The 23,557-nt window shown below is 39.1% G+C and overlaps 1 protein-coding gene across 1 annotated transcript; it reads left to right on the forward strand.

The window, feature by feature from the left end:
• Window positions 1-900: 900 nt before the first annotated feature.
• Window positions 901-23,556, forward strand: UBE2E3 (ubiquitin conjugating enzyme E2 E3). The gene is made up of 6 exons (XM_053471104.1): window positions 901-1,000; window positions 1,422-1,661; window positions 3,907-3,957; window positions 16,866-16,998; window positions 18,859-19,006; window positions 22,942-23,556. Exons 2-6 carry the CDS (start codon window positions 1,468-1,470, stop codon window positions 23,037-23,039), a joined length of 624 nt encoding a protein of 207 aa, XP_053327079.1. The 5' UTR covers window positions 901-1,000; window positions 1,422-1,467; the 3' UTR covers window positions 23,040-23,556.
• The last annotated feature ends 1 nt before the right edge of the window (window position 23,557 follows it).

Consider the following 23,557-nt stretch of genomic DNA (forward strand, 5'->3'; position numbering starts at 1 on the left):
TTATTAAGAAGCCATCAGTCAGTTACATAGGTGATATATCAAACTGCAATGCGCAGACATACATTAGAAGAGATATTTCCCTTCCCATAAAGCTTACAATCTAAATACTTATGGATCAGTAGTACGGTTTACAATGTGTGATGCGTTAATGAGCAAATAAAGAATTGTGAGAAAGGGGGAAGAGTGGTGAAAATACGTGCTTTCATCACTACGGCCATTCTTTCCCTTTTGTATTACTGTTGATAAATACACGTTTGAGAGAATATTGTGAAGTTTGCTAGACGTCACTCCCATTTTACAGCCAGCGCAAAGTTTGCAAAACATCTCTCAGATGTAATAATAAGCAAAGCTTTTGAGATGTGATTATCCTTCATTTATTGAGCAGGACTTTAAAGCCTGCATCTTATTACACCTGGAGAAACCACTCAGTGCGGTTAACATTTAGATGAGGTGCAATATGTGGGTCTCCAGCTTCCATCATGCTTTGAAACATCCTCAAAGACAAGGAGTTGTAGCTCTACACCAGCTTTAAGTGCTACCAGTTGGCTTCTCCTGATCTAGATACAAGTTCTTCCACAAGTGCATCAACAGATGCTGACGAGCTATTGGCAGTAGTGCAATCTCATTACTAATTCCTATTTCTTATTAGCTCACTTCTGGTGCCAGCGCAGTCACAGAGGTATCTGGTAACGAACACGTGTGATTCACTGATAAAATTACAGGAAAAGGGAGAGAACTATTTGTAAGCGACTGCTTCCTCTCTCCCACCACACTTGCTCCTTCTCTCCATTTGCCCTGAACTGAGCCTCCTCTCCCTAGCCCGCAGCGCTCTCTCCTCAGCCCAGCGCGGGAGATTGGTGCGGGCGGGGACACGTGATGACATCACTCCCCCCCTCCGTCGCTGACGTAGCCGAAGTCCTGTGCGCATGCGCAGCGCGTGAAAAAAGGGACCCAGCCGGTCAGAAAGCTTCCCCAGCCCCGCGCACCCTCCCCGGACTGGGTAAGTGAAAAAAGGGGGGGCTGAGCGTGCTCTTTAAGCGGCTCGCACCGTCGCTTTATGTACACCGTGACCTCGCCGTGGTCTTTAAGGGGAGATTGCTTCACTGTCCCGTACAATGCGGGACGCCTGGCAACCCTCTCTCTGCCAAACAATGTGTATTTGGGGGGGGTCGGTCTCTTTATGTGGGAATCCTCCGGGAACTTCCCGTCGGAGCTCAGACTCTAACAAGGGGATCTGTTATGTGGCCATTGACTGTTGTGTTTGTTTCTGCCTATGTATTATTTCGGGGATTTTATGAAATATTTAAAGTGGTCTTAATGCCCGGCTCATGTGTTTTAATGGGTAATTGTGTTTGGCATGGCTGTCACGGTCGCATGAAAGTTGATTTTTGAAAATGTGCCTTCCTCTTGCCCCCCTCCAGGTCATACATATATTTATACACACCACGAATCGACAGAAGTCCCAAGATGTCCAGCGATAGGCAAAGGTCGGACGACGAAAGTCCAAGTACCAGCAGCGGGAGTTCAGATGCTGATCAGAGGGACCCACCGGCCCCCGAGCCAGAGGAGCAAGAAGAAAGGAAACCCTCGGCAGTCCAGCAGAAGAAAAATACCAAATTATCTAGTAAAACCACTGCGAAGCTATCGACGAGTGCTAAAAGGTAATATAAAAGTGACGCAAACCAGGATGTGGAACGCAATAGCCATCCCTGCGCCGGTTCCCAGAGGGCCGCCGAAGAACATCGATACACTTGGGAAATTCTTTTACACTGGTCAGCCCTATTGATAAATTAATGCCAGAATAAAGCTGAACAAGCACTTTTGGTAGATTTTTTTGAAATGTCCTAGAAAGACATTCACATTTTTTCAGTGTGGCCCGATTTCTGAAATGTTACTGGGAAGAATGTCGCAAACCAGTAATAAACTTACTGGTTGTTCTACGGATAACCTATTAGATGGAGTGGCTGGCCATGCCAACATAGCCATCCCCAAACATCATGCATGCGTTGGGCTGTATGACAGCTAACGCTAAGAGAATAGTTTTATTTATTCCCGACGGTAAATTTGTAGTTTGCCAGATGTGTTGCTTCATACATCATTCAAGAGCAATTTACAGGAGCAGGTTTATTCTAGGTGAAATAGATCTTATGAGTGTGCGTGTTAATCTTCTGTAGAACTGGCGCCGGATCCTCAGGTAGGACTTTTTATTATGATTCGGGAACGTTTCGTGAAACACTCAACTTGTTTGTTCAATGAAATCACAACTATAGCCACAAATCTTGATTTATGGTTGGGATGTCAGTTTTGTACATATAATTTGTCTGCCAGAAATGCCCCCTTTTCCCATAGAACAGCCTCAGGTTATTGATTAAAAGAGGTAAGCGATACCACAGAAATCGCTTGGGTTTGTTAGCATATTGACTAGTATACTAAGTGAGGGAAAGGCACAAAGGTAAGCTGTTCTCTCCCTTGTTCTTTTTTAAGTGTATTGCTCATTGCTTTACATGTCAAATAGGTGGACAGCACTTTCCTTTGGGATTTCTATTTGTCTCCAAACAGTTTGTAGAATGCACATAACATGCAAGTCTTTTGTATGATTCAGATATATATAGCACACCCAATGACAATTAGTCCTTTGCGAAGTATTATAGAAGTTACTTATAAAATAGGAGCCGTGTGTGACTACCAATGGCTTAGAAAAAAGGGAAAAAAATCAAGATCGGACCTAAACTGGGCTGTTTTGTCTATTCGTGTCTACAATTTTCCATCCCATTTTAATATATCTAAATGTTGAAAAAGTACATGCCTTTGAAATGATTGTGTGCCATCTCCTCCAAGATGATCATAATTAACTATTGTCCAAGTTTTATTTAATTTGACAATAACGTTTCACCTACGTTATGTGAATTCAAATGCATTTGCCCCAAAATACGAAGAACATATTTAAGATATTATATACGAGATCTGATGTCATTATTAATATTCGGTTTAAACGCGTGAGCCTGCAAAAACAAACTTGCCAATGAGCATCATAATGTTTCCCTTTATGTTTTGTGCAGGAATAAGATGTCATTCATGTAAACTAATACCGTGTCGATGTTTGCTGTGAGCCAGAAATAAATCTTGCTCTGATTTTCAGTGGTAGGAAGATCATGGTTCTGAATTGTGCCTACACAAGCTAACTTCCAATGATTTGTTTATTGCCCACGTAATGCAAACACTTGTATCTGTCATTTTTAGTATTTACTTTAAGAAGTGGCTGTAAATTGAAACGTCTGTCTGTATATCTCTCGGAGGCTGTAGGTAATTACTGCTTTATTAGTATTAACGTTTCAGAAAAGGAAATGTGAATGAATAAGCTAGAAACTTGTGTCAATAATGGCTTATTATGAGAGCAGAATTTGTTGTCTACGATCCGGAAAGCTGCTATTAATTGTTTTTATCTCTGTTTCAATAGAGATTGGCACATGTTTGTGTCCCGGTTTATCAGTTCTGCCCCAGTAAGAGTATTGGAGCGCTGGTTTAAAGTCATTGTCAAAATGCTGGAGCCCCCCCCCTTCTATCTAATTTGCATATTAGCTTCAGAAGGAAATCTTCCTGATACAAAGCCGTTCCTTTCAAATCTTGTTCGCTTTTCTGGGTAGACAGAAGAATTCTCTTTCTGTCCCGTAAGTTTGTTGCCCGTATAACCGCGATAAAGGTCTCGGAATACAGCTGCAAAGTTCCCTCTTGTAGGATCTGGGTTATGCCTCTGAGAACAAAGAGGAAGCAGCCATGTTATCGTTACTGAAGGCAAAGCCAATCTTGCATTTAACAGCATGATGGTAGAGGGCAGTGTAATTCCCCATTCATTCTGCACACTCTATATCTGAAACGCTTCTATCTCTGCTCTCATTTCACTTACAGAATCCAGAAGGAGTTAGCCGAAATAACCCTTGATCCGCCTCCAAACTGCAGGTATGTCACAGTTTACAATCTTTATTCCGCTTGTTTTTCTGATTAAATGTGCAGCAATTTAATGGGAGAAGATGGCAAGCTTGTTCCGTTTTTAACTTTGTTGCTAAACTAGCTTATAAATAACTGTTTATAAAAATAAACTACTCCATTCTGTAAGACGCACATTTTTTTTAAAGAACTTTTTTTTTAATTTATTTATTTAGTAGTACATTTATTTATTTTTTTTTTTGGTGTATTTACTTGCTTTTTCAAACTTATTGTTTAATGCTTCAGCATTATTTCTTCAGTAGGAAATGTGTGATTGTCATCATGTTTCCTCCCCTAAGCACAGATATGTACAGAATCTGTTTTATCACTGATCCACGTTAAACTGACAGTATATTTCATTTATTTTTTTTTGCGCTTACTGCAGAGTATTTTGAATGAAATTGGCTTAAAATACGAATCGCTTCCAAGTACTGAATGGTACTCGTGTATTGCTGCGAATCAACCCTTCCAGTGCTGGAAATGTGAAACGCTTGCTCTTTAAAAACTCACAGCCGCAGGTTTTTAATGTTCGCATGGCGCGTCGTTTCTTTGAACCATGTGCCTTCGTAGTTCTGTTTTAACTCCTACCTTTGCAATGAGGCTAAGTGTTGATTTTCTGGAGCTTAGTCAGTTCTTAGTTCAATGTTTGCGCAAACATTGAATTAACTGTAGTATTTACTAAAATATATTATGCTTATGGTGACCTCTGTGTAGGGTGTTTTGTTAAACACTTGTAGTTTTTTGTTCAGTGTTGTACGTTTGTTTTGAGACAGTTTCCTTTAGTTTAATTCTGGTTTTAGAGTGATTGCAGCAGATTTTTGCAGGGATTTCACCCGGTGTACACGGCTCCATTGGTGTTGTTTTTTCAGCAAAGCCCTCTTTACTTCTACCTGCGATTCAATATCAAGGGGTGGAAACTCCAAACCCCGTTAGCCGAGGAGACATGAACTCCAAAGTGATGTGCTTGGCAGATATGTTTCTAATTCTTTTTTGGGGGTTCTTTCTTCTGCCGTTTCAGTGCCAGAAGGTTATGTAGTTACGATGGCGTATGTATGACATAGCACTCCTGCTCTGAAATGGCTAAATCTTTTTATATAGAGCCAGATATCCGATATGAATGACCAGCTATACTATGTTTCATATGTGTCTTTGGGGATTTATTATTTAATGAAGTCTTATTTTGTATAGTCATACCCCCTCCTCTTGTTAAGCACTTTAAAATTGCATCAAGAAACCATGTTGTGCAAGTTTTTTTGTTTTTGTATGAATGGTCTGTAATTTGTGTGGCATCACATATATACACAGGCATGTAGTTTTTGTTTTGTTTTTTTCCTCGGAAATAATACATTGCTGTGTACAGTAGCGTAGTTTAGCATTGACAGAAGAAAATTGATTTTAGGTCATTCTGAGTCAATGAGTGCTCTTTATCTGCAGACATGGGGATTTTTGAAAACCTTTAATGCATACGATAGTGTTGTAGACCCTTTAAATTTTCATGGCGTCCATATGGCAAATACATGAGAGGTCGATGCTGCTGAATTCCCCTCGTATGCAGCTATTTTTAGTACACAAGGTGAGACCCATCTCCCTGCGCTAGATATAATCTCCTCCGGTCCGCTTCAGCGTTGGTTCAGCAAACGCGGTGGACTGGGATGTGCTTCGGTGGTTTAAATGGGATCGCTTTCCTGCCGCTGTCCCTTTAAGCTGATGAAGGTAATGGGGGAGATCCCCTTTTAATGGTTCTAAAAGTGGGCAGCGCTGCACGATTACAAACTGGTTTCTGTGGCAAGCATATTCCAACCAAACATACAGAATAAATAAAACATACATGAGCTGCTTTAGTAGAAATGTGTGCAGAATTGCTTCAGACTGACTGTTACAAGCGCATGTTCCAGAACCCGTATCTTTAACGTGTGCAGCATCTCAGCAGCCATTGTATGCGCTGAACAGATTTCATTTCATCACCTTTCCCCCTGCGGGTATAAAATGTTTTGACGCTCATGCGGGAAATTGTTTACTTATCGTGGTATGGTTTTAATATGCAACAAATACAAAAAAAATACAATATGCCCTAAAATAACGAGAAGGTGATAGATCAGCATGAAGCCCGTGTAAACAGCTAAAATGATTTCTGCCTTACACATGCTTGTGACCATATAATGCTGACACATGCTGCAATCGTTACTAGAACTGGAAGTTACAAGAATAAGGAAGCATATTGAATATAACAATCAACACTTTGTTTTGGTTCGATTAACCGGCAGGTTTCTTCAGGATGTGTCCTGGGAGTGATCTCTGCCGATAAGCTGATAATAGCACCAAACACTGCGAATTGTTGGGTAATACAGGGGGCTCCCCGATGTCCATCGTGTGTATTGGGGGGATATGAGGATACGTCTGTTTTCCCTGTTCATGTTATGTGTGCCTTTAGCAGTGACCTGTTAGGAAGTGTGATGAACACCTGCTGCATATCCAACGCTCTAGAGAGAGAAAATGCCTGTTCGGGATCATTTGAAATAATACATTGCTGTGGTAATTCTTCCAAAGCTGTCTCCCTGTTTATGTATAAGATGATATCATTCCTTCTTAGGAAAGCACAGTGTGCTAGGAAATGATATGTGGCAACATCCTAACATAAGTTGTATCGTAAACAAAAAACAAAATACTGTCTGCGCTTCTCACCCTAATAAAGTTGGCAACAAATATATAAACATAATATAAATGAGAGGTTTTGGTTATATGAATTGGCCAAAGCATAACATTTGTATTATTTGAGCCTGAGACTAGCTTAGCGCACCGACATCTTTTCTTTTCCCTCATAAGTTGTATCGTGTCTGTGATTACGGATACTTTAATGTTGGCGTGGGGTATATTATTTCTAAACAAATTAAATTTTTTCATAGTTGATAAGTGTTCATAGCGTTATAAAGCAATCTGTCCATTACTGTGACCCGTTTATAGAAAAATGATCATATGCCCCATTAGTAACGGCTCCGAACCTTTGTTGTGTTTTTTTTTTTTTCTTCAAAGTAGTACTTTGTTTTTAAAGTGTTGTCTAAAAATAAATAACAATTGGAAGATTTGCTTTCTTTACTCCTTAGCTTTAAAATATGTAAGCCTATAATGCACTGGATATTCCGAACTACAAATTTGTGTGTGTGTGTGTGTGTGTGTGTGTGTACTATATATTTTTTGCCATTTAAAAACAAACAAACAAAAAAATGGCAGTCTGAAACTTATTGTCTACATTTCATATGAAAAATAGGTTTTTGTTCCCATAATTATTTAGTCTCCTCCTAGAAAAGCATGCAGGAGTAAGGGTTTGCTCTGCCACTTTTTGGAGTTAATTAGTCTCAACAGCTAATAACTCGTTCTTTCCTAGTAGCTCTTTAACCTAATTATGCGTCCATCGTTAGCCAACGAAAACAACAAAGGGAAAAATGCTTAAAACGAGCTATAAAGTGCTTGACCCTCTCGTCAAGAGAGATTAGGGGAATATTGCCGACCTGTGTGCCAACATGCCAGCACTTTTCTGTTTGTAATAAGATTTACACGATGAGCCCAATGCATTGTAAGGACTGTGGTATAAGTATACTGTGTATGAACACACAGGTAAATGTAGCACAACTAACATTGTGTGTTTCCTGTTTTACACTTGTATGTGTATAATGCTTGTATGTTCATATGTTCTGTGCACATATTGCGTCGTGGGTTTTCAAGGTTAGGTCCTTTTAGCCAGGTGTTCTATAAGTTAGTTATTTTTCTATAAGTTTTTATATATAATTTGAGCAGCGTCTGATATTTTGTTAAAAGGAACGCTTTATACGTGGCTACATGTCTATGTAACAATCAATTGTTGGGGCTGGCTCAGCCCCGCTCTTTGCCATGGGGGGCGCAGCCAGAACTAATAAAAAGAAAATGACTCTTCGCTTAACCTTCACTCAAGTATTCCTAGGCTTTGGACGATTGCAGAGAGAAATGATTGACCTGCCGTAACATTAACTGGCCTTTCTGTAGATTGTTTCTTTCGTGTTGAATTGTGACTGATAATTGCACTTACACATTAGCATGACCTGGACATTAATGCAGTCTTCATGATGGATGTCATTTACATCCTATAATATCTCTAAGATAAGAGGTCGCAAAATTACCCTGGGTTAAATTGATTTAGCATGATGATTTAAGTTCATTTGTTGATTGAATAAAAATATATATTTTTAAGTAAGTGCGTCGTTACTTTTTTTTCTGTTGTAGAGGGTAGAGATTATTTTTTTGGCTTGTGAATGAATTGAGTAATTCCATGCTTCTTTAAGAGGGCTTGACATTAATCCTGTCGGAACACACAGTTTTACAGTTATGTATTTATTGCAATTAAACCAATTCAAACCAGAAGCTCAATAATGCGTCTAAAATGCTAGCTACTCGTATAGTTAATAGATTTTTATTTTAATATCGATACTCTCTGCCCTTTCCTCTTCGAATAAGAGTATACTGTATGTCACGTGTATAAGTGATAATTGTATCAATGTTGTTTGCAACAATTTTCAGTGAATTATTTTAGTATCAAACATATAATTTGACAGCAGACAAGAAGCATTTGGCTCATCAGGTCTGGCCATGTAGAGACCTTAATCAGTTCTTGTCTTAGATTCAGAGTATCTTTGTGCCTATGCCATGCATGTTTACATTTCCTTGCTGTATTAGCCGCTACCAATTCTGAAGGGAAGCTGTTCCACTTATCTACCTCTTTCCTGGAATGCGAGGTAGCAGTTTGTAAAAGTATAGAATTATCTCAACGGAGAAGCTTTTCAAAAGGGCTTAACATTGGTGCCAATCTTAATCTCATCCCATGCCGTTTTATTGCCAGGTCATGTATTATTAGTGACTTTGTGCCTTTATGTTGGTGGCGTTATGGAAAAATTAAATATTATGCTATTGATAATTGCCTTAAACACGTCAGTCCTCTGCAAATGTATTGGGAACAATGGTTTAGATGCTTGATAAAATAAAATAAAATCTATTGCATTAAACTAGTTTTTACCAGCCCATTTTTTTTTTTCATTTATATAATACATTTTTGAGCATGGATGCCCCTTTTATTGTTTCTTAAAAATTATAGTTAAACAATTTCACGCCTGAAGAAAGGACCCCTAAGGCTTGAAAGTTTGTGTGATTCTACACCTTGGCTTTTTAATGGTAGCCGCTAAAAAGTATTGAAACAAACTGTCCAATTTAGTAATCTACACAGTAAAGGGTATATAGCTGCCATATTATGGCTTTTTTTCTAGTAAGGGCTGTTGGAAATTGATAATGACTTTTTTGGTGGATTTGTGAATAAAAAGATTTTGGCAATTGAGTGGCTTGAAAGTTTTGTGAGGTCCCCTAGTGATGTCAGAAATGGCCGCGCTAACAGCTTTTAACATATTTATTTATTTCCCCCCAGCATGAATTGGCGATGTAGGAAAAGTACATGTAAAATAAAAGGATTGTAAAAGACTAAAATAAATACATCGACCTAAAGTACATTAAGTAAAAACACAATTATGTAAATAAGGAAAATACAAACTAACACCATAAAATCTAACTAAAGGGGGAAAAAAAATAAACACCGATATAATATTATAATTTTGAATGTATAATTGTGGGCCAGCGGTTTTTAAGATTGCGTTAATAGAAGTGTGGCTGTACAATGCATGGGTAGTGGTTTACATTCTGAATAAGAAGTGTTTTGATAAGCTGACCCCCCCCAACGTATAAATGGAACCCTTTCTTATATTTCAAAGGTAATACTTATAACAAAAGTTTATGGTGGGTAAAGGTGATGGAATACCCTTCCACTTAATGCATCTAAAGTTCAGATTTATAAATTGAGCTTTGTGTATCCAACGTAGTGTACTGTTGTTTAGTAATCGGGGGGGGGGGCTTAAGATGAGGTTGTTGGACCGCGGAGCCCATCCTGTGGTCTAAGAAGGGTTCATGCGACCTCTATTCTGCAGCGGGGAGTACTTCAATAGACAGGCGGGTGTCGGGTTGTGGCGTTCCCCTCGCGTTAATATACATTGTTCCGTTGGTCATATTGAGTATAACCTACTTAGTCGGCCGTGGGTTGTTGCTAGGAAACTTAATCTAACCCCACATCCATCTCTCTGATCTCTGCACATGGCCGGTACGTGAAAGTATTCTTCCCCAGCTGCTCATGTGCTCAGGCTGTGCAGCTCCACTCAGGGGAATTTGGGGAGAAACCAGACACTTGGATCTGTGTTTCTAATGAGTGCAGCAGCAGGTTGTTACGTAGGTGGCAGAAGTTTTCATCAGCTGGCAAATAACCCAACCCAAGTGCATGGGAAGGAAAACCAGGACTGAAAAACTTGCATACAGGGCAAATCGGCTAAGGAGATTCAGGGAGGGAAGATTTATTGCAGGGGATCCCTTTATCAGCAAAGAGCAGTCTCCATACCTCTCTTCCCCCACTATGTTTAACCATACAACTGCTTTGGATGTAAATGATGGCCATACCTGGTGAGGAAAAAATCTAACGTGCTTTTTGTGTGATCTTAATGTTAGTACAGTTGTATTTGATCCTACTTTTATCAAAGTAATCTTCCAGTTTTGAAGCTAATTTACCCAGATAATTGAATTCTTACACTGTTATTTTTATTGTTTTTGTACTTTGCAGTGTAAACGTTAACAATCGCACATTAAAATAATTCCCCCACCCTGGACAAATTTGTGTTCAATTTAGGGGCCAAAAACTTGTATGTCCACCAAAACAAGTTAAACAGCCAGTGCCACCAAGGTCCTGTGAATGGTGCACCCTCCTCTCCTATACTGCAGGTCTCTTGGGACCATCACATGCTGATGCGAGTATTAAGCAACATATTCATTGTGATGTAATGAAATCCCTTCTTCAGACTTGGGCCAAATTCAGGCACATTGCAGTGATGCGGCGGGGAGACCTACGAAAACACCCCAATGGCACGATGGGTACAATACCAAAAATTACACTTTATTTTAATATTAAAAACAAAACAAGAAATTATACGTATGTGCCATTTTTTTTTTATGGTGACACAAATTGTCACAAAACTTATATATTGGTGCTATCATCTTGTACATGGTACACATTTTAGATTAAATCTCCCCCGTTGTACCATTTTGTTCACTCATTTGGTAAACGGTGGAACTTAAGAGCTGCTTTCAAGCTTTGCTCTGCAAAAGTTACAATATGAGTGCAATATGCATCTTTTATTTTTTCTCCCCCGTTTTGATGAATGATTGTGCACTGAAACCTTATCTATACTTTGTTTTTTAATGCAAGATCTCATCAAACGTATCGGGTTTTATTTCCATCTGTTTCAGCTTGACAGGTTTATACCTATCCTGAACCGGCATTCTTCCACAAATCCCTGATCCTTTTAAGCAATGTCTTTGAGGTTTTCTAAAGTCATTAAACATTAAAACAGATTTAATGGAAAGTGTTCTACCATAAAACTATCGCTTCTTTCAATTCAAACTTTGAATGTCCACTTGTACATTCTCTCCCAGGAGAGCTGCTGGCTTTAAATTGATATGAAGTATATTAACTATTCGCTATGTAATGAATAATATCTTATTTAGAATTGTGAAGGGACGGATATGGAGTCATTCACCTTTTGGAGACGCAGCCAGTTAAATCAGAATCAATGTGTGGGGAAATCCGTGATGGTGCTTTCTGTGTATGGTTGGGCTTTAACTACCAGAAGCCCTATCCCACAAGCACATCTCTTGAATCCTAGAAGCTGGGGGGCAAAGATAGAGGTAAATGCATATATGGGGTAGAAACCCTCCAAGGTGATCACACAGGACCACAGTTGCTGTTGAGCCCTTTAAACATGGTCGTATAATAAGGCTCGAGTGTAAACATTTTATAGGTTGATTTTGTGCTTGGATCCATGCCTTTTTTGATGGTTTAAAATATACCTTTGCAGTTGTATTCAAACCAGCTACCATAAACTTAAAATACCTGCGGGTGCGCAGCTTAATTATTTTGGCTCTGTGAATGTATTTTGATGGCTTTGACGGACAGCTTCAAGAGTCTCATGCCAAAACTTACCTGTCAGTCTTACTCCAATTGCTAGTTCTGTTAACTTCATTCTGCGAGCATCTGAATTTATGTTGGTGCTCTACTAAAGTATACATCTCATTCTGACATCACCATTATTTCTGCAGTGATGCCAGGCTGAGTCTAACTTTTAAAAAAAAAACATATGTTACATATGTGAGTAAGTATTCTGTAATTAAACACATTTATTCTTTTGACTAAAATAGACAGGTCAAACTATTCAAGCTAAAAGTTCAATGAGGAAAGTTAGGCAGAACTCTAGAATGCAATTTCCAATGTCCGGTGATGTCTTGCATGTTTAGCCAAAAGAGCATTTGTAAGGTCAGGTGCTGATGTTAACCCCTTCTTGAGTTCAGAGGAGTTAAGGTTAAAGTTAGGGTTCTGTGATTTAGACTGTTCTTCTGTTCACTCGCTTTGCATTTTGTTAAATAAACTATTAACATGTATGTGTTTGGAAGCATTCATAGGTTACAGCATTTTCCACATCTTCCTTGTATGTGTCTGTAGTATAATATATATAACTTTATATAGTGTGTGTGTGTGTTTGTCACCCTATCTTCCCTGATTCGAGTCAGATCAGGGTCACTGAGCGTGCGCACACAAACTGCCGGGGCCACGCTTGCACATGCCTCTATGACATTTTTCTCCTTGCATCGGGAAATGGGCTTGACTTTTAGGAGGCAATAAGGGATCAAGTCAACTATAACTTAATAAATGCTTATAAAAATGCATAATTGTTTTATGGAATCACTGTTAGACTTTTTCTCTTTACTTTCATACATGCGTGTGTGTTTATAGAATAGCCTTAGGTATGTAGCAAGCATTTTCAATTTTTCTTCTGTTTTAACCTCTACTTCTTGCTCGAGGCTGTTTCACTAAAGTAATTCTTTAGTCATCGCCATCCATCATCAGAGTATGGGTTCTTGTTTCAGCAATACCATTCTTCTTGAAAATGCATCCATTCCTATAATGTATTCAGTATCTTGGGATATTAATTTAAAGGAAACAATCTAACGTCTTTCTATTAAGGAGTTCTTTGCGTTATATTAACGTTCTATTTCACCACTACCCGTAATCTTTGTTTTTATTTTGTGAAATGTTCTTTTCTTAGGTACCTAAAACACTTCTTATTTATTATTTTATTTATGTATTTTGTTGGCCTTTGGGTTCTCTTTTTATTTTTGTACTACATTTAACCTTCCCTATAAATATATAATATTTACACACACACACACGCATGCACAGGCCCACTTTATTAGGTACACCTGTTCAATTGCTTAACACAAATAGCTAATCAGATGGCAGCAACTCAATGCATTTGGACATGTAGACCTGGTCAAGACAACTTGCTGAAGTTCAAAGGAAGTATCAGAATGGGGATTTAAGTGACTTTGAACATGGCATGGCTGTTGGTGGCAGAGAGGCTGGTCTGAGTATTTCAGAAACTGCTGATCTACTGGGAATTTCACGTACAACCATCTCTAGGGTTTACAGAGAATGGTCTGAAAAATATCCAGTGAATGGGAGTTGTGTGGACAAAAATACCTTGTTGTCAGAGGAGAATGGGCAGACTTTTTCGAGATGACAGAAAGGCAACATTAACCAAATAACGTTACAACCAAAGTATGCAGAATACCATCTCTGAACTCACAACACATCGAACCTTGAAGCAGATGGGCTACAGCAGCAGAAGACCACACCAGGTGCCATTCCTGTCAGCTAAGAACAGGAAACTGAGGCTGCAATTCACACAGGCTCACCAAAATTGGACAATGAAAGACTGGAAGAACGTTGCATAATCTGAGTCTCGATTCCAGCTGCGACATTCAGATGGCAGGGCCAGACTTTGGTGTAAATAACATGAAAGCATGGATCCACCCTGCCCTGTATCAACAGTTCAGGCTGGTGTAATGGTGTGGGGGACATTTTCTTGGCACACTTCGGGCCCCTTAGTACCAATTGGGCATGTCCATCCCTTTATGACCACAGGGTACCCATCTTCAGAATAACGCACCATGTTACAAAGCTCACATCTCAAACTGGTTTCTTGAACATGACAAGAAGTTCAAAGTACTCCAATGGCCTCCCTAGTCACCAGATCTCAATCTAATAGAGCACTTTTGGGTTGTGGTGGAACGGGAGATTCACATCATGGATATGCAGCCGACAAATCTGCAGCAACTGTGTGATGCCATCATGTGGACCAAAATCTCAGAGGAATGTTTCCAGCACCTTGTAGAAAGTATGCCACGCAGAATGAAGGCAGTTCTGAAGGCAAAAGGGGATCCAACCTGGTACAAGCTAGGTGTATCTAATAAAGTGGCCAGTGTGTGTGTGTGTGTGTATATATATATATATATATATATATATATATATATATATATATATATTAGTGTGTGTGTGTATATATACATGTATATTATTGCAATGTCACACTGATCATGCCCCCCCTGCACTAGTAATTCTTTTTGTTTCTTTCTCAACCTATTAACCTATTCTTAATCTGTTACTACTAATAAAAATAAGTGGTGGGAGTTCCCCTTTAAAACATTTATACAGTAATACCATTCCATGGCTCACCACAGTTTCCTACTAAATATATTGAGCACAGCGTACAAAAGAAGCCCTGTATGAGGTATAGAGGCAGTGCTCGTTAACTGTTGGCAAAGTTCTCTATATTTAGACGTTTGTTGCCACCTCAGTCAGTCATAAATTAGTCTGTGGCGGTCCTGCCTGTAACATGAAGATGGACAAGGTTATTTGAACTTTAAAAAGGAATCAAACATGTTCTGTATGTTTCTAAATGATTTGGAGGCAAGCAACCCCTTTTTATAAAATACTGTTCTGTGTGATGCAAAGGGGACATGATATCTCCACTTCTTCAATCATCAATGATTCAAGGACTCTATTACTTTAATTATGTATCCCGTTCTCGTGCAACTCTTTAGATCCTTAAAAAGTATATTATGGTATAAGATCTTTTGTTCCTGGTTTCTTTTTTGTTTTGTTATTACTCTATTATCAGGTTCTGACTTGGCTGCCAAAACAGTCATGTATACTGTATGGAAAGTGACAGCCAGGGCATTTTTTTCTGTGGCTGGCAGTTTGCCAGTTCCCTAATTGAAGTGCTGTTTTTCTGCCTGTCAGATCTTCCAATTGACAACTGTATCCAGCTAAGCAAATATTTTTAAAACGCAGCAAAACGACACCAAAAGGAGCAATGCTGTTTGGTGCCAGAAATCGGAAGTGCTGACATTTTACCCTTGGTCCGTCACATTTACAACTTGGTAGACTTTAGGTACAAAGTCAGTTACTTATCATTTAAAGAATTGTTGAGCTAGTGGTATTGTGTGAAAGACAATTATCCTCTTTATGTAATATGTCGAATATCTACACCTAGCTTATGTGTAGTTATAGCTTCCTCTGTTAAAGTCCCAGGCAACATTACCAAAGAAAATGCGTATTTAAGTACTTTGAGTATTTTAGTATGCATTCTTAAAAAGGGACAGTTTGTCACTGACAGCCCCACTAAAGAAGACTGCTTTAATTAAAGTACTCTTAGTACTTCCGTTCCTTAAGCTGGTGTTGTGCACAGGTGTTTCTGTTGGCTAATGTCTGACTTTTTTGTGGACTGTGGCTGTAGATTTCCAAAATTATTACAAGATTAGGTAATATATTAACCCCTTAACATCCATTGACGGGTCAGGTACATCACAAAAAAACGGTCACTTAATGACCCATGACGTGCCTGACACTTCATTAAACAAGCTTAATTTTGGTGGCTGAAGTTTTTAAAAAAATATTACATAAGTTATTGTACTGGCTGCCTGGGCATGATATGAGTGTGATTGATGTTAGCTGCTAGCAATTGTTAGCAATCACACTCCTATCATGCTCAGGCAGCCAGTACATGCACCTCACTTTCAGCCTCCCTGTGCCCCCTACACACGGATCCATGCTAAAACACACACACACTTCCCCACCTTACCTGAACTGCAGATCTTCTGCTGCTGCTCGCAGACTTCCGTGGAGGGCCTATGTTTTCCCCTCTTGCTCGAACAGGAACTGAGCGGAGTCATGTGATGCGATGTGCATTCACATTACTCCACTGGGTTCCTGTGCAGCCGCGACGGATCAAGAGACGCTGCTGAGCAAAACAGGTAAGCAGCAGGTCCCCTTTTTAGTAAAAAAAAAAACAAAAAAACATTTTAGACCCCAAATTTTTCTTAAAAAGGTGCGTCTTATACATGGGGAAATACAGTATCTTATTTCTTATACATGTTACCCTACTATTGTTTTTTACATTAATAATGGGTGTCATTAATTACCTTTAATAATGTGTGTGTGTGTATATTATGTTATAAGCATTTTATGATCATCTATAAGTGTCTACAAAGAAAATACCAAAAGGTATTTGAATGGAATTTATGGATAAATGCAACAATTAAAAAAACAAATGCAGTATTGCCTGAAATCCAACGCAAATCCTGCTATATATTTCTTGATAAAATCATAAAATATACAAATTCCTTACTACATTCTACACATCTGCTTTTGTCAGGCTTCCAAAGTAGATCTGAAGTCTTGGACATGGATCATCTTTTATCGTACTTGCTCAACCTAAATTTTAATGGAAAATTCCATTCATGCTTTGGTGGAGTCAACTTACCAAGGTCACTCCCTATACTAAATGTGAATGAAATGTGGCTTGTTTGGTTTTTACTCACAACCTTATATTTCTACATTTATACAGTGCTAATCTCTGCCTTCTTACCTCTAGTGCTGGACCCAAGGGCGATAACATTTATGAATGGAGGTCTACTATTCTTGGACCTCCGGGATCTGTATATGAGGGAGGTGTATTTTTTTTGGATATCACATTTTCATCTGATTATCCTTTCAAACCACCAAAGGTAAGTAGGGTGAATTATATGTGTACTTTGTAGTATAATTATTGCAAATGTCAGGAATCCCTTCCAATGCAAACACATTGCATTACATTTATATAGCGCCAGCAGATTCTGTACCGCTGTTACAATCAATGGAATTAATTTAAAATTACACTCAATAACAAACTGGTACAAAAGGAGAAGAGGGCCCTGCTTTTGCAAGCTTCCAATCTAGTTGGTGGTAGAGGGGGAAATGAAACAATAGGAGAGGAATGTTTGGACGGGGAAGAGTTGATAGGGTCTAGATGATCTGTGGAGATTGTTGATCGTTCAGGTGGCTTGTTTAGGATGAGGGCTGAGAGGAGGAAATCTTGTACGCTGCTTGAAAAAAGAGGGGGTTTCAGAGAGCTTTTGAAAGCCGCGTACGAGGGAGAAAGTCTGATGGAACAGGGAATCCCACAGCAAGGGTGAAATTCTGAATATTGGAATCACAGTAAGAGAGTCTGAGTTCATGAGAACAAAGAGGTGGTTAGGGGTGTATTTGTATAGGAGTATAGAGGTACTCTGTAGGGCTCTGTAGATTTTTTGATTCTGAAGTGGATGGGGAGTCAGGGGAGGGATTAGCATAGTGGAGGAACAATGGCAGAGAAAGATTAATCTAGCTGCAGTGTCCAATTGGAGAGCTGAAAGGGGGAGACCAGTTAGTAGGGGGTTACAATAGTCCAGATGGGATATGACAGGGTAGTGGATTGTTAATTTTGCATATTGTGAGGTGCACAAAGCACCTACTTCCACAGTATAGTTTTTGTCTTGGTTTATTCCTGTAGATCTCTCTGTCAGTCTCTCACAGACAGTCTATACCAGACATTTAGAGATGCAATATACACTTCTTCCTTTCCTATGTAAACATTAGTAACATATTAATCCTCAAAATACTTGTGTAAGAATCCCTCCTCTTAATCGTTATCAGTTATATGTGGCGTGTCAGAGACTAGATCCCATGCAGATTTGAGTAAAGAATTGGCTATAGATGATACATCTCTTCATATACCAGTGGTTAAAAGCTTTTGATCTACAACTGAATACCCCCCTCCTTTATGAATACAGCAAGAAGATTTTACTTGAGCTAATTGCACCTAGCATTTAATTTACGGAAATGTTAACTACAGATCGATACATGCGGCTCTGTACGATTATAGGCTTGGTTTAGCGAAGAACTGATTTATAATAGAGTATTGTAGTTGATATATTTTCTTACATGTTTCAATGCATTTTACCTGTTGCTTGAACTATTTGGCAGCAAGATGGGAATGGGAATGAACTGTGACTTGATGCTATTTTTCCACAGGTTATTTGTTTCCAGGTATTTTTATTCCCCTATTGTAAACTGCATACACCAGTGCTTTCTGGTGTTAATACTTTTGTGGATTACACTTTAAAACTCAAAGTGCCATTTCACAGAAAATACTGTGCACTAGAGGACTGCATCGGGAGGCGGGTCCCGCGGGGCGGTCTTGTTGAGGTTGCGGGCGGTCAGGCACTGTACCTGCGGGTCCCGGTAATCCTGCGCAGTCCCGCAAGGCTGCCTTCTCGCTGCTCCCTTACAGTGTCTCCTCTCTTTCTCCGCCCAGGAACAAGGAGTCACGTGATGTGCAGATGGGAAGTGCCTTTTAAGGTTTAGATATGTTATTGAGTCAAGACCCTTATCTCTGACATGTATAAAATAGTACCAGCAAAAGCATACACTGCGAAAAGATGTGACATTGCTGCATATTGTTTCATGCCAGTTTCACAGGAGTATTAGAGGCTTGCTGTGTACTTCGTAGTAAGCTTTCTTAATTGAGTAAGGGAATGTTCTAAAATGTAATGTGTGTTTAATTTCAGGTCACTTTTCGCACCAGAATCTATCACTGTAATATCAACAGCCAAGGAGTAATCTGCTTGGATATTTTGAAAGACAACTGGAGCCCAGCACTGACTATATCAAAAGTTTTGCTATCCATTTGTTCCCTCTTGACAGACTGCAACCCTGGTAAGTACAACTAGTAGCAATAAATATTAAATACCATTTTAGTAATTTCAGAATGTGAATGCAACAGTCTTGCATATCAATTATATCAATTAAAAGCTAGCCTAAATAAACTTCATAGCATTAAACTGCCATCCATATGTGAAGTTTTAGTAGTTCTATGGTTTATTTGCATCCTGTGCTTAAAAATATTGACCATGCCTTTAATTTCCCGTTCCAACTCTGTAAGTTTATTCGGTTTAACACTTTACTTATTTCCTTCCTACCAATACGTAGCGTTTGCCATATCTTGTAGCAAGCCTTTTTATAATTAAACATTTCTACTTGGTTTCTGTGAGAGAGGCTATGCTATGTGTCTGTCCCTTCATTCTCACTGCATTGCTTTCAGTCTAGCTACAAGGGAGTTATGCTCCAGGGAAACAAACATGGCCAATGCTTGACATCAAGAGGCAGATGCTGTGCCAGTGAGTGGCATTTCCCTGCAGTCTAAGCAGTGTTTCTCCAAGAAATACGGAGTAATCCGAAACAAATCCTGAATTTGTTGTGTACCAAAGGGATAACGGTTGAGTAAAATGAAATACTCAGCAAAATGTTTCTGTAAAAGAAAATTTAAAGAAGAAAATCAAATTACTATAAGCTGAGGTGCTAGCTAGGTACACCATGCATAACTTGCACAATGGGCTCGGACTGCCACCTACGAACACGGTACATGTTGGCATTATGTGTGCTGTATGTCGTAATTGCTATACAATGTAAGCTTGTTGTCCCCTCAAAATAACAACACGGCCATGAATGAACCTTGGCAACAAAAGTGAGTACACCCCTAAGTGAAAGTCCAAATTGGGCCCAAAGTGTCAGTATTTTGTGTCCAAAGTGTCCACCATTATTTTCCAGCACTGCCTTAACCCTCTTGGGCATGGAGTTCACCAGAGCTTCACAGGTTGCCACTGGAGTCCACTTCCACTCCTCCATGACGACATCACGGAGCTGGTGGATGTTAGAGACCTTGCGGTCCCCCACCTTCCGTTTTGAGGGTGCTCTGCAGATGCTCAATAGGGTTTAGGTCTGGAGACATGCTTAGCCAGTCCATCACCTTTACCCTCGCCTTCTTTAGCAAGACAGTAGTCGTCTTGGAGGTGTGTTTGGGGTCATTTTCATGTTGCAATGCTGCCCTGCGGCCCAGTCTCCAAAGAGAGGGGGATCATGCTGTGCTTCAGTATGTCACAGTAGATGTTTGCATTCATAGTTCCCGCAATGAACTGTAGCTCCCCAATGCCATGACACTCGCACCACCATGCTTGACTGTACGCAAGACACACTTGTCTTTGTACTCCTCATCTGGTTGCCGCCACACACGCAGACTCCATCTGAACAAAATACGTTTCTCTTGGTCTCATCGGACCACAGGACATGCTTCCGTTAATCCATGTTCTTAGTCTGCATGTCTTCAGCATACTGTTTGCGAGCTTTCTTGTGCATCATCTTTAGAAGAGGCTTCCTTCTGGGACGACAGCCATGCAGACCAATGTGATGCAGTGTGCGGCATATGGTCTGAGCACTGACAGGCTGACCCCCACACCCCGTTCAACCTCTGCAGCAATGCTGGCAGCACTCATACGTCCATATCTCAAAGACAACCTCTGGATATGACGCTGAGCGTGTGCACTCAACTTCTTTGGTCAACCATGGCGAGGCATGTTCGGAGCGGAACCTGTCCTGTGAAACCTCTGTATGGTCTTGCCCACCGTGCTACAGCTCAGTTTCAGGGTCTTGGCAATCTTCTTATAGCCTGGGCCATCTTTATGTAGAGCAACAATAATTTTTTTTCAGATCCTCAGAGAGTTCTTTGCCATGAGGTGCCATGTTTAATTTCCAGTGACCAGTATGAGAGAGTGTGAGAGCGATAACACCAAATTTAGCACACCTGCTCCCGATTCATACCCGAGACCTTGTAACACTAACGAGTCACATGACACCAAGGAGAAGAAATGGCTAACTGTGTATAACACTGTTATACAGGCTGTACACTTCTTTTCTTGTGTCATTTCTTCAGTGTCACACGAAAAGATATAATGAAATATTTACAAAAATGTGAGATACTGATACTGTAAATACCATATCTACAAACCATTTACACTGACTGAATTTAGTTCCCCTTTATTTTATAGCTTGCCTATAAAAATGACACTACTTGTCTATAATACTGATATTTTTATAGCATTTTCCTTTCTTTTTGTTTAGCAGCTGGATGCGCTCTTTTACATAAACAGTGAATAACACATTAATGAAATAATACAATATTTGTATTTCATTGATTAGAAAATGTAAATATCTGCTTTGTCTTGTTTAAATTTCATATCAAGGAAGAATAGTTTGTTATTATGTGTTCCAAAATGTATTTGCTTCATTGAGCACACTTGCAGATTTGATTTGCATATATTTGTCTGTGTTGTAAATTATGTTTTCGCATTTATAATTTGTGTGGAACAGATGGTGAATGTTTAATTTAAAGTAATGTCTATTAAAATAACCCCGGCTGCCAAGGGTATAAGTAAGGTTTTGAGCTGTGTAATTTCTGTAACTTATTCGCACGTACTATATGGTTTGTAAGCAGTTTCTTTGGATATGAGGAATCATTTTATTACAGATTAACGTAGAAACATGGAATATGACGCGGATAAGAACTTTTCGGCTAATCTAATTGGCATATTTTCCTGATGTAAACACTTAGACCTTAATCAGTCCTTGGTCTGCTCTAAAATTCAGGATAGCTTCATGCATGTTTAAATTCCCTCACTATATTAATCTCTGTTGGGAGACTGTTCCATTTGTCTACCACCCTATCAGTAAAGTAAAATGTCCTTAATTTACATCTAAACCTCTGACCCTTTAGTTTTAATTTAAGATCACTTGTTCTAACATTTGTCCTCCATTAACATAAATGTCCCTCGTGTACTTTAACATCTCCTCTCTCTTCTTTCCCTTCAAGCTTCCATCCTAATGTTTATAGTGTACTTAATATTTTTATGTTTTGCTTGAGTATTAATTTAAAAATAGGCATCTGATTTTCTTTTGTGTACATCGGAGTTGGCATGTTTTAATTTTACGTCCTCGCTATAAGATTATTTGAGATAATGGCTGTACAGAGGATCTGCATTGTAAACAGCCAGTAGGGCTGGAGGATTGGCCCCATCTGTTAAAACAATACATGTAGAGTGCAGGAAGCTTGTTACAACTCCCTACCAATATAATGGTTGGATTCCCAAGCAGCCTTCCCTGAGGAATCACACAGAATGGAGAACATTATGCTTGAAATGCTCTGGGTGCACATCCAGTGCCTGAGAATATAAAATATAGAAACTATAATGGTATAAAGCACCAATTTATTATACCGTTTTTGATCGATTATAAGATAACCCTGATTATAAGATGACCCCTCAAAACGTGAACATTTAGAACAAAAGATATGCCTGAATATGACTACCCTATACGTAAAAGTTATTAGTAAATATTCACATTTAAACTTTTTTCATATTTAATAAAAACTATGATTGAGAACAATACATTTTTTGTTTTTATTTGCCAACATGACAGAGAGGAGGATCCAGGTCCCCTGCAGCGCTGCGGGGGGATCTGGATCTTAGTCTAGACGTCCTTGAACGACCTCGTCTTATAATCGAGCAAATATGGTATTGTGCTAAAAAGGCTAGTCTGTTGGATGGTACGATTTTAAGCACAGCGAATGTTTTGTTAGCTTTTTTTTTTTTTTTTGTCCTTTCACCAGAATTAACACACAAGTGCTTGTATAGATTGCCAAAATGGATGGTGTAGTTAAAAATTACATTAGGTGTTTGATTTAAGAGATATGGTGTGTGTGTTGTATTTAGAATATTATATACATTATGGGGAAAACCTAATTGTTTTATTTTTGCCTTCAGCTGATCCACTGGTCGGGAGCATAGCCACTCAGTATTTGACCAACAGAGCAGAACATGACAGGATAGCCAGACAGTGGACCAAGAGATATGCTACATAAACTGTACAACGTTAAGGAACATAAGGCATCTGTACATTGTACAACAAATCTTTGTAGCCTTTACAATACGGACTTTTGTGTATATGTTATACTGATTCTACTCTCTGCTTTTATCTATGAAGACTGGTATATTGCCCCCAAAAAGGTAAATGCTATCAAGAGTAGAACTTTGTAGCTGTAGATTAGTAATGTTAAAATGCCTACTTGCAAGTCTTGCTTCTTTGGGATATCAAAATGTATTTTGTGATGATGTACTGAGGATACTGTTCCAAACCAAATATTATAGTGCATTTTAGCCTAATTCATTATCTGTATGATGTTATTAAAGTTAGCAGTAGATTACTAGAAGATGATGTCATTTGTATTAAACCCAGAAATATTTCCAATTATGTGGTACATGCTGTTGTGAAAACTGTTTTACCTTTGTCAGTTTGTACTGAAAGGATTTCCTTTTATCCCTTTGTAGCTCAGAGAGCACCCAATGTATTATCCCAAACACAATAAACATGTTCCCTAAG

Source organism: Spea bombifrons, chromosome 7, assembly GCF_027358695.1.
Source record: "Spea bombifrons isolate aSpeBom1 chromosome 7, aSpeBom1.2.pri, whole genome shotgun sequence".
In the NCBI taxonomy this organism is placed as follows: Eukaryota; Metazoa; Chordata; class Amphibia; order Anura; family Pelobatidae; genus Spea; species Spea bombifrons.